Source organism: Barbus barbus, assembly GCF_936440315.1.
Source record: "Barbus barbus genome assembly, chromosome: 30".
Lineage (NCBI taxonomy): Eukaryota > Metazoa > Chordata > Actinopteri > Cypriniformes > Cyprinidae > Barbus > Barbus barbus.
The window spans coordinates 9,757,194-9,770,335 of record NC_136758.1 but is presented as its reverse complement, the minus strand read 5'-3'; the positions used below and the strand labels follow the sequence as shown (position 1 = coordinate 9,770,335).

Sequence of the window (13,142 nt, the reverse complement as noted above, 5' to 3'; positions counted from 1 at the left end):
AATGTGAAACGTGACTAACCACTAGTTATTTTGTTCATTGTCATCAGTGCCAAGAGCTTCACCACGGTTCCATCTCAGCCTTCAGGGATGTTTCTATTTCACATGTGTCTGCTTGTGCACATCTCAAGATGTCAGTCAAAGTGAGGAGGAATTGCAGAGTGTATGATACCTGACCCTATGGAATATTGATTAGTCTGAGGAGAAATAAAAGAGAATAAAAGAAAAAGTAATGATAGAGCCCGGGTGGCTAAGTAAGAGCAGTCTGCCTCTGTGGTGCCACTGACTCAAATCAGAGTTTACACAGGGACTGCAGACTTAATCCATCCATCAAAGCATCTCTCTCATTACGCTCCACAATTACCGGGACTATGAAGGGCTTGTCTGTTAAAATCTAACTTCAAACAGTCTTTTTTGTATTTAAGCGCTTAGGCCCTCTTTCTTTCCCCTTCATCTCTGGCCTCATATTCAGGATTTCGAATGTGATTATATCTGTTCAAACACCATAACTAGAGCTGTACTGTTTAGAGAGAGTGTTTACACCAGTGGCAAGTGACTTAACGACAATGCAAAACGAGGCTGGATTTTATAAATAATAAAAACCACACAATGGCCCCATTGCCCTAAGCCTCCTCTGGGTCCTTGCTTTGGTGACGTAATGCCGCATAGACTGTTTGGTAGCAGAAGGCCATTTCAAGTCGGCAAGACTGCAGGTGTGCCATTTGATGCAGGACTGATGTATTATTTGAGGAACATGGACATACAAAATGGACATCCATTCTTTGAAATAAAATAAAAGGTTTTAAAGCATGGCGCTACAGGAGAGCCTTTTTAAAGGGTTAGTTCAACCAAAAATGAAAAGTCTATTAACATTTACTTACAAGAATATCCTTCCAAATTTCGTTCATCTTGCTAACACTAACAAACATATTTTTAATATTCTCATATTATTTTTGTCTATCGGTAGAAAGTCTATTCAACTAACAAATTTCAAGCTTCATAAAGACATAAGTTCATTATGTAATCAATTTGAATCGAGCGGCTCAAATAAAATTTTCTGAAGAGACGCGATCACTTTATATGGTGAACAGATTTAATCTAGGCCAGTTATAATAAAAACATTATAATATCATATAAACATTGATCAATGCACACATATGAAGCTCATCAAATATGGATGCATGAATGCTTTACGTGCAAGAACCAATGAGGTTATTGTATATATTGTAAATTTATGTGTTAGGGCTGTCAATTTAATGCAATAATTTAATTCATTTATAATTAGCAATTAATTATATATATAAAAGGTTTAAGTGCAATACAAATGATACAAATGAAGATCTAACTAGGATTATCTTACTGTATATTGTAAGACACATCCAGTATATGTAAGATACAGTAAATATTTTTAATATAATTTTTTTAATACAGTGAAGTTTTTAATCATTTTCTTTGACATTAATACAATGACAATATATAGTCAAATAATTTAATGTAGAAACAACATGTTTCATCAGATGTGCACTCCTTAATGTCTTTCCCTATACACTTGTATTGTACTGTACCATACACTACATTGTTTGCTAATTTTTACAAACTAGGAGACCAAAAAAAAAAAAAAAATTATTTGATAATCAAAATGTCACAATCGCTGTTAATGCAGCTTGTCTGTTTGTAAATAGTATTATTTAAAAGTGTTTGAGTGGCAGGATTGTAACTGTGGTTGCACAATAATGTGGCAAGGTGTTTATGGAGTTTTTCAGTCATCCGTAACACAGTGGAGGTAAAACTCATTAAGAATTCAGGACTTGCTGAAGATGTTTTGTTGCTCATCCAGGTAAAAACCGGTGGAAAGCCTTTTTTCCCCTCACATTTGTATTTTAGAGAGGTGAAAGAAGAATAGATTTTCACACTTCAGACAAATATGTGTGTGTTATTCATTTTTAAGTCTTTTATTTGATCAAAAATACAGTAAAATAGTAATATTATTACCATAAAAAAGGTTTTCTATATTAATATATTTTAAAATGTAATTTATTCCTGTGATGCAAAGCTGAATTTTCATCAGTCATTACTCCAGTCTTCAGTGTCACATGATCCTTCAGAAATCCTTCTAATAGGTTAATTTATGGCTCAAGAAGCATTTCATATTATTGTTGTTATTATTAGTTGAAAATGACTGTGCTGCACAATGAAGTGTGGACATATTTTTGTCAGGGTTCTTGATGAATAGAAAGTTTGCAGAACAAAACAGAAACATTTTGTAAAATTATAAATCTCTTTACTGTCATTTTTGATAACATTTAATTTGTTCTTGTTGAATTAAAATGTATAATTAATAAAAATAATAATTCATAAAGAAAGAAAGAAAAAGTTAAAAATGGCTGACCAAGTCTTTTGAACAGTATGTCTACATTGTCTGTTAAAATAATACTATAACTATACTATATGCAGTTTCAGGTAGACATGCCTGACATTTAAATCTGTACACAGAGTATTGCTAAACCTCTTGTGATCATTTAAAGTGGATTTATTCATGAAAACAAATCCACAACTCAAGCTGGAACTTTATTGCAGAGCTTGAAGCTAAAATGTGCATGGCAGTTGGTCAATACATTCTTCTTGTTTTAATTGTTTATTTATTTATTGGCTGTACTGAAGAAATGTGTATTGGCGTTAGCCTAGAGGGAAGTACAGTGCTGAGATCCTTGGAGTAAATTGTGTGTCTGGTTACCATGGCGGCACCATGAAAATGAGTGTTGCTTTGCACTGTGAATCTATAACGACGGAGAGTTCCAGTCTGGAGATTATAAAAGAGATTTGTGAGTGCCACGGCCAAAATATACACTGCTTTGACAGCTGCACCTCAGGTTTTGTAAAGCACCCCTTTTTCATGTCATGGTATTCATTTCATATTGCAGAGTGTTGTTAAGATTAATGTTTGATGACTCTTTACTTTATTGGACAGACGTGTGTGGTTTTGAATGCAGAGAGGAGGTCTTTTGCATGGCTGCCTTTAAATATGCAAGACCCCTGAGACTTTGTTTGTTGTTTCTAATCCTGTTCTATTTTCATCATGAATAATTATGATTTTTTTTTCTCAGCCAAAACAACAGCATGGCAGGCTTTGTAGGTTATGGCCCAGTGCCTTAAATGAACCTGTGAACTGAAGCAAAAATGTGAAACCACACAGGCTACAATTTAAAACTTACATTTAATATTCCAAATGTGCATAAATAAAATAAAATAATTTTAGTTATTATTATTGTTATTTTGTTATTATTATTATTATTATTTTTTGTTAACAAATATTATTTATAATTATTTACAAAGACTAATCGAGTTGCATGCAAGTTAGATTCCAAATATATATATATATATATTTATATATTTAAAATAATTAAAAACATAAAAACATTAAATGTTACATTTAGTTATATTCCAGGCACATAAAAATCACATTAAACTACATTTTAATAATACTAACAACAACAGCAACAACAAAACAAAACAAAAATAATAAACATGAATAAAAATAATAACAATTATTATTATTAATAATAATAATACAATATTATTTACAATGTAAAAATAACTAAACACAAAAACATTTAAATTAAAAAACATTAAAATTTTATTCTACTAATGTATCTTAAAACAGCTGTTTTTGAATAATGTTAATAATATTAATACTGCTACTACTACTACTACTAATAATAGTCATTATTAATATTGTTGTTGTTATTTATAAAATTTATCAAATGAAAAAGTATCAAAAAGTAATCTCAAGTCATTAAATTAATTATTAAACTGCATCAAAGGAACTGTTTCCCTCGGACTCTTTCACAATGCGACTGTAATTTCAAATGAAATGATGAGCATTTCTTATACGATTTTGCAATTAGCACCCTATTCAACCTCCGTGTGGCTCAGACAACGAGGTTCAGCAAAACTTTGGGATGACGGCAATGCCAGTGGCCAGATAACACACTTCAGCACCTGTACTCTCTCATTAAGCATGAAAATAAAGGCCTATCTCACTGTCTGCCAAAGCCAAATGCGTTCAGACTGAGCCGTGAGACACACCTGCACTCTGCCTGACAACAACAATTAGCCGTCCACACTGCAGCGCAATCCAACCCTCTGCTGAATCTGTTTAATTAGTGTCATTCAAGGGCTGCTTTGTTAAAGTCTCTTTTTGAGATTGCATGTAGAGGAAATGGCTTTTGCATATTTATTATTGACCTATACCAGAATTAAAAACTATTATGCTCTTATAACTATGCTTTTTTTTTTTTTCTTCATATGCTCAAGCCTGGAAAGCAAACCTAGAATATTTATCAGGATATGGAGATGGACTTAGATTAATGTGTCTGGAAATTAGAGAAAGTGCTTCTCTGTTTGCATATTTGCGAGTTGCAAGCAAATAACTAATTCAGCCAGCTGTTGTTGTCAAAAGTATTAGTCAAATTTATGGATAGCCATTACATTTACTAGCCTGACATCCTGGCATTTTCTCCATTAATATTTCCTTTGGTGAAAATTGATTCACTCTGTTTCCTCTACTCACATGGATGTTTATTATAAACCTTTACGTTTACTAATTATTACTTCACGAACAGTACTTTCAAATAAGAAACAAATGCAAATATATAGTATACGCAGTATAACTGGTACTAGGGTGTTCTAAGTGGTTGCTAGGGCATTGCTATGCAGTTGCTAAGGGGTTTTAAGTGCTTTTACCAAGTTTATTGGTTGCTTACTGCTCGACTCAAGTCTCTGTGATTTTCTTGTCATTATTTTTGGCTTGGGTCCCTCTTCCAATGTAAGTCTATGGGATTTTGTTTCATATCCAGTTGCAAAAAGAAAAGTAATAACACACCTTTCCTCAATTCAAACCCCTAAACCTAAGTTTCAGCAAATAGCAACATCTCAGCAAACATCACAAATAATATAAATAATGAATTAATAGTAATAGAGGTTGTATTTATTAACAATACTTAATACATTTGCTTGAACTTGAACCCACAATGAGCAACTTTTAACTGTTATACATAAACTAATGCATTTCTTAACATTATCTTATTTTTTTTATATCTCTTTAAAACATTAATAATCTTAGTTTATTTTATTTTATACATTTACATTACTTAACATTCATTCATGCTGTGTGTTAACATTACTTAATGCATTAGTTTTCATAAACTAACATTGAACAGCACATTATTAGTCACTTAAAATCAATAGTTTTTTGTGAACCTCATTGTAAAAACCATTTCAACGTCAGTTAATGTGTTTCTACTTATTATGGGGTCCCTACTAACGTGATTTATCTTTATTACGTAATTTATTATGCACTATGTGAACCTTCTTGTATAATTGCGGCATATTTTAACATTACATGATGTGTTACTCATTTTGCAGGCTCTTTACTAACATTATTTAACAGGAAAAGAGCATTATTAGGGGTATTTCTGGGTCTTATTGTAGAGTTGTTCATTGTTCGACGTTAACTAATGAATTAATTGATGCTAAGAAATTCAGCTATTAATGTTAAGAAAAACATTAGTATATTACGTACAAATTAGCATTATCAATAATTAGGTAATGTTGTACATGCAGTCTTGTTCATTGTTATTTAACATTTTCAATCTTAAAGAGTTTGTTCACTCAAAAATGAAAATACTGTTATTAATTATTCATCCTCATGTCATGAGTGTTACGCGATGCTGATTCAGGAAGGCAAATAATCAGGTTCTTTAATGGTGTAAACGTATTCAACCACAGGATAAACAGCAGAAACATAACTTTACTTTTAATAAACATCAATCCAAGACAAAGGCGATACAAAAACTGAAGGCTTATAAAGGACGGGAAACAAGGAGCAAACGAGATGATTAATAAACACAGGTGATACAAATGAATGATCATAGACTAATAATGAACTGAGAAGAACCGAAGCAAAACCAAATATGGGAAACAGGAACCAATACGTGACCAATGAGGGCCACATTCATCTTTGGAACACAAATTAACAAATTTCAGTAACACTTTAGAATAGGGAACACTTATTCACTATTAACTACGACTTTTCCCTCAATAAATTCCTAATTTGCTGCTTATTAATAATTAGTAAGGTAGTTGTTAGGTTGAGGTATTGGGTAGGATTAGGGATGTAGAATAAGGTCATGTAGAATAAGGCATTAATGTGTGCTTAATTACTACTAATAAATGGTTAATGTTCTGGTAATATGCATGATAATAAGCAAACTAGTTAAGATACCCTAAAATAAAGTGTTACCGAAATTTCTGATGAAATCCGAGAGCTTTCTGACCCTGCATAGACAGCAATGCAACTGAAAAATCCAAGGCCCAGAAAGGTAGTAAGGACATCATTAAAATAGTCCATCAGCAGTTCAACCTGAATTTTATGAAGCTATGAGAATATTTTTTGGTGCGCAAAGAAAACAAAAATAACGACTTGTATTCAACAATTTCTTCTCTTCCTTGTCAGTGATTGACGCACATTCACGACAGTAGCCCAATGCCCTTACTACCTATAAAAATAATATTATTTTAAAAATAAAGTTATTTACAAATGTTACATGTAGTTACATGGAGGTTTTGTTAATTAACAATGAATTTCAATTTAAAATCACTACCCAACTCAACACAAAACATAAAATGTTATATTACATTCCAAATATACAAAAATATAATAAAACTACATTGAAATCTGTTGTAAGGGAACTGTTGTGTGTGTGTCATGTGTTCCTGCCTTGTGCCCATATTTGGTTTGTTTCCTGTCCTTGTCATGTCATTAGTAGTTTATTCTGGTCCAGCCGTGTTCGTTAATTTACCTGTGTATTTATAGTCCTGTCTGTGTAGTGCCATTTTGTCTGGTCAACTCGTTACTCCCCGGTGTTCCTGTCAGTGTCTGCCCTGCCCTGCCTTGTCTTGTCCTGATGTCCAGTAATGACTGTTTTTGAGTTACATCCTCGTTTCCTGTGTCCTCCCTGCTGTGTGCACCGTGACATCTGTTAAATGAAAATAAATTTTTATATAATTACAGGTCTACTTGCACACAAGTACTACAAGGAGGAATTATGGTGCAATGCCAGTAGAAAACACATGCATGTGCTAACACTTTTATCTAAAAATGCAATAAAATAAATTTTTCCTTTTCTGCTGAGCGACAAGAAAAGACTTCAGCCGCTAGTGAAAGCCACAGAGACAGGAAGGTTTTAGTTTGCCCTTGACATTGCATAAACCTCCATGTGAATTATGAATGGCCTATTTATGACAACTGGTGGCCTGCTGCATTCCTAAGCCAGCAACTGAATTACACATACAAGTTATTATTTATTTATTTGCTTTATTCGACAAAGATGTATTTCTAAGATCAAATGTTATTGTTTTAAAATAAATAACATGCTGATTTCAAACTAAAATCATGCTTAAATCACTATAGGGAGATTTACATGAAGTATATTGTGAAGTGTGGAGTGTCTCTGTTCTGTGATACCTCTTATTGCAACTGATGTGTCTCTCTGTTGGCTTTTAGGTGGATTAGTGAGATGCCCGCCACTCATCCTCGCCTTGTGCTTTCAGACTGAATCGCCTCCTCCTGGGTTATTCTTTCAGCATTCAGCAGTGGATCCATGATTGGATATTGCACGCTTTTCTGTGGCAAACTGATCTTCTCTAAAAGTCTCCACAAAAAAAAAAAGTGGTGCACTTACGGGTACATATTCCATCACAAGCAAAATTTTGAAATTTGATGAATTCACTAGTTAGTTGCACTTTAAACTGAATCATATGTACAGTAATATATGTAAATACTGTATAATAAATAACAAACTACAGAATGATATAATGCAAAAAAGACTCTCCCTAAGTTATTTAGTGAGTTGAAATGTGCTGCAGTCTGCATGAGCGTGTGGTGAGAAAGCATTAATAACCTTTTAATAAAATTAGAACGGTGAAAGGTCAGCTCCAGAATTGGAAGAAGTAAATGAGAATCGCTGCACTGAATTGTTCTCCCCGATAAGCCATTCACCACAATTATACTGACACAGGGTAGAATCCTGGAGTTGTTGGACAATTAAATACATTTCATGCATAAAGTTGAGTTTAAAAGCATTTCCTCCATTAACTGGGACATAGACGTCTCTTTGTGGCTCTTCGTCTCAGAACTCAGAGTGGCAGAAAGCCATATGGGCTCTGCTGTCAACCGCAAAACTTCAATCAAAGGTGGTCTGTTGGGGTAAGAACTAAATATGGAAGGGAAGATTACATGGGAGGCTTGTTTATGGACTTTTGAAAAGGTATATTTCTTTTTCCAAAATTCCAAAAAGGCTGCCATGAATGAACTTCCTTAATGTGGAATATATGTTGCTTATGGTACAGATATATTGGTGTAATACATGGACAAATCAAGTTAACATGAAATGGTGATTACAACCAAATTTACTGATGAAATCTGATGTATTTCCAAGTGAAACTGATTTTGAAATAAATTTCATTTAAAAATGTATTAAAACAGAAAACAGTTTTTCTAAATTGTAAAAGCATTTCACAATTTTAATAGCAAAAGACATCTTTCAAAGACATTAAAAAACCTTACCAACCCCAAACTTGTTGGTGACATATCATTATTTCTCCTAAACTGCACATAATAGAACCGAGGTCATCTATTAGACAGTAAATAGGGCTAATTTCTGTTTGTATGGTGTTTTTAAATCACACTAATACGATTATTGATCCCAGACATACCGTGTGATCAATCATCAGAATGGACCGTGATACTCTCCTATACATATAGGTATAACACTAATTGCTAATTAAGCTGGTGATAAATATAAATATATTGAGGAGCAAAATACCATTTCATTGAATGATACTCCTTGCTGCAACTCGTCCCAATCAAACTTGCCGCTTTAGGATGTAAAACAGTATCTTGAGGCTGCTTGATATTGACTGGCTGATTGTGATGGGAATGAGAATAGAAGAGCTCCCTCAACAGCCTTTGGAAGTTCGGACACATGCAAACACATCCAAACACACAAGCACAAACCTGAGCTGCAAGGGCCGGAGTCTCCCAAAACTACCATCTAAGGCTGAAGAGAATCTCATTACAAGAGATACACACACCACAAATGCTTCTCATCAGTTGTAATTATCATTGGTATACCCAGTGCAAGCACTGGCAAGATCAATCCAATCATGCCACTGCAGCGTGACCGAAATTGAATCGTATCGTATTTAAATGATCAGACTGATACCAACCGCATCAAACTGAAAATGCAGAGCTGGGTGAAGTTATCCTCACAAAGCCGTTTAAAGTGGGCTGGAATCATACCTCCGTTTTGTTCTTCCAAAATAACAGAGACACTGCCATGTACACATCATAAAGCCGGCGCAGCTCTGTGTTTGTGTTTCAGGAGACTGCACTGCCCTTGAGCCCCGGGTACAGATGATGCTGACACCCACTGTAATGAGAAATACAAGACGCCATTAATTGCCTGGCATGCGTTGTGAAGCGGTCGAAAAAGCCATTCAATCTCCGGGCATCTCTCAGAGCAATATCTATGCATAAGTATAGAAGGGAATCATTATTTTTCAATAGTCTTCCCTAATTGCAGCTCTGATCAATACAATTTCACACGGCCGGATGGAACTGCGGAGGACTTTCTACGGCTTTATTGCATCACTGCCCGCATTAGTGCTGACCACAGGGGGTTTCTGTGCCAATAGTGTTTGACAAAACATATCATTTGAATTGTACTGAGTGCTGTATTGAGGCCGGTTTAGATGAGAAGAGAGATATCATGATGCTATCATCTTACAATTCAGAAGATTTGTGACTGAGATGCTGTTGTGCTTAGTTTCATTCCTACTTAATTCAGAGAATTTAAAGTTTGAAATGGAAAACATTAGATTTATTTAGTCGAATTAAACAACTACAGTTGTTTGTTATGGTATAGTGGTTGTAGTCGAAATAAAATAAAGGGTCATGAGAACGAAGTAGCATCAACACACTTTAAACCTTTAATAAACATTAATCCAAGACAAAGGGAGAACTGAGGACTTATAAAGGGACAGGAACAAAGGAGTAAACGAGATAATTAACACAAGACAGGTGAATAGGATGAATCATTAACTAAACAAGGACAGGAACTACCAAATAAGGGCAAAACAGAACTGAAAGGAAACCAACACGTGGCACTGTTTACCATAGTGTTATTTTTAAACATTGAACAAATGTGTCTGAGATTAATATATTTAACCCACATAGCAGGTTCTGTATCTTCTGCGTTTAATTATTATTATATTTCTTCCAAGCAGGCACATGCACAGATATACCTCAACTACTGCTAGCATCTGTGCTTTTTTCTTTATTAATTTTATATTAAAATTGTTATTTAATTTCTAAGTTCATCGCCCTGCGGAGCAACATCCATGTCCATCCACTGCCTTCATTTGTGACAGCCAGGTAGCACTAGTGTTTAGCCTAAGCTTCATCATTGTTTGTCACTGCTGTCAAATTAAACCACCTTTACACATCTCAGTACAGCAAGATAACTTAGGCCAAGGGTGTCAAACTCAATTCCTGGAGGCCAACCCTAATCAAACACACCTGATCCAGCTAATCACGTCCACAGTATTTGTATTATTATTATTATTATTATTATTATTACAACATATATTTAATTTATTTTTCACACAAGCAAGAGTGCTTGTGAATATTCAAAATATCAGCAACACTTTAGCACTTTTGTATAGGGACCAATTCTCACTATGAACTAGTTGCTTATCAGCATGTCTATTATTAACAAGTTAAAGGCTGTTTAAATAGTACTTATTAAGCACATATTCTGCATGACCATATTCTACATCCCTAATCCTACCCAAAACATAAACTTAACAACTACTTTACTAACTACTAAGCAGCAAATTAGGAGATTGTCGAGGCAAAAGTCACAGTTAATGGTTTGTTAAAGGCGAGAATCAGACCTTAAAATAAAGTGTGACCCTTGCTTTGTTCATGGATGAACCAGCTGTTTTAAACAAATCAACATTTCATATATTTAAAACAGTAATCTCATAACATTATTTATAGAATTTTAATTACAACGTAAATGCATTCATTCCACTTCAGTGGATTAAGAGCATTAAGACGTCTATGTAAATGCATCTGAATGCCAAGATGAATTTAGTTAATACTGATTTTATTTAATTGGTAACAGCCCTACAATGGTTATTCATGTAAGTGATAAAAAGTTCTGCAGTATGTAACTTTATTTTTATATTTAAATAATTACAAGGTTTTTTTTTTTTTTCTAGAATACCTGCCCCACAGAATGTCTGTTGACAACCCTGCTTCCAATCCTCCAATGGCTTTCAGCCATGACAGCAACAGATACTTAATGCATCAAGCAAAGAACACAGGTGTGCTGCCATTTTTCCAGGTTTCCTCAAGACCTGCTGTGTTGTTGGTAACTGCATTGCTGCATTTCACAGATGGTAAGAAATCCAGTGGAAATGTTATTAACAGATATTCTCCTCTCCAGGGGAGGCATTCATAGAGTTAATACTGTACAACACACTCTCTCCCCAATGCCAAACACATAAAGAGAGTCTTCAAACTGTGGCCCCTTGGCCCTGAATTAAATCAGATACTTGTGTGAAGCATTTACCATCATACCTCTGAATCTGAAGGGCAGAAGAGAGAAAGAGATGTAGAAATCCAAGCGAGGGAGAAATGGAAGAGGAAACTTACCACCTTGACACCCACAGACTCAAGACAATCATGTCTGACATGCAGTGAGGACACAAGGATTGTAATTTTAATTCACTTCACATGCATCTGTTTGTGAAAGAGGCACACAAATGTTCCTTTTAAATACTTCAGTTGATGCACCATGTGCTTTGGATGACTGCAAACACAATCAGTCAAGAAACTGCTTTCAAGTGAGGCTGCAGGAAACAGCCATGCAAATGGTACATCGTCACAAATCAATCAACCTTTGATAAATATATGTGTGTAAATTGCAGATTTCATGATGTTCCTATTTAAAATTCATTGTAAGATGTAGCTATTTTTGGCTGATGAGTGGAAAATATTAATATGCTGCAAACTGGTTTATGCCCACAAATGTTTCAAAAGAGCACATTCCCTTTACTCCCTTATGTATTTACTTTTGTTTAGATTAGAAACATTTTCATCAGCAAAGTGGAAAATTGTGTCTTAAAAAATTATATGGTAAAAATAAATAAGTAAACAAGTAAGCAAACAAGTAAATAAATAAATTCATTAGTTATGCATCTAATATTGAACATTTATTTACTACTCTATGATAAACTTTTATAATGTAATATAATACAATTAATATAATATAATATAATATAATATAATATAATATAATATACCACCTTAAAGCAATGCTTAATGATACTGCAGAAACATAAATATAAAATATTCAAATAAGTTATTTAATAGTTTAATAGTTAATGTTTACATAAAATAATATAATATAATATAATGTCAACTTAAAGCACTGCTTAAGTATAAATAATACAAAATATTAAAAAGTTAATAAAATGTACATATTTTAAAAAGCTTTATAAAAATAAAAGCATAATACTATATTAATATTATGTAATATTGCCACTATATATATATATATGTATATATATATATATATATATATATATATATATATATATACACACACACACACACACACACACACACACACAAAATCTGTCTAATTGCTGACTTTACTGCAACACTAACAGCCCTGCCTCTGCAGCTTCTCATTCTCATTAAAAAGACTCAAGCACACTCTTCGTTTTCTAGTTAGTACTGGATTAACATATTATTTTATTATACCGCACACACTTGCTTTAGTTTCTGAGGTCATCAGCTAACTGGTAGGTTTTTATGTCTAAATATTAGCTTAATTGTGTCTGTTGTAAAATTTAAAAATCATCATAAAGCTTTTATCGTTTGAATCAGACTTTCATGATGGCCCATTTGACTCTGCCACTGAAAACCACTCTAATGTTGCTCATAACTGCAGCTGTTGATGTGGTGCTACTGTATAATCTTATTTGTAGCACAAACACATTTAGGATGTGAC

At 33.7% G+C, this 13,142-nt stretch overlaps 1 protein-coding gene across 1 annotated transcript in view; it reads left to right on the top strand.

The window, feature by feature from the left end:
- LOC306850274 (proton-coupled folate transporter-like) overlaps positions 1-8,630 on the top strand; it is a 42,363-nt gene extending 33,733 nt beyond the window's left edge. The window contains exon 7 of the mRNA XM_079385818.1: positions 7,562-8,630. Coding sequence (XP_079241944.1) covers positions 7,562-7,613 — 52 coding nt within the window. The 3' untranslated portion in view covers positions 7,614-8,630. The remainder of the gene's footprint in view (positions 1-7,561) is intronic.
- Positions 8,631-13,142: the final 4,512 nt, after the last annotated feature.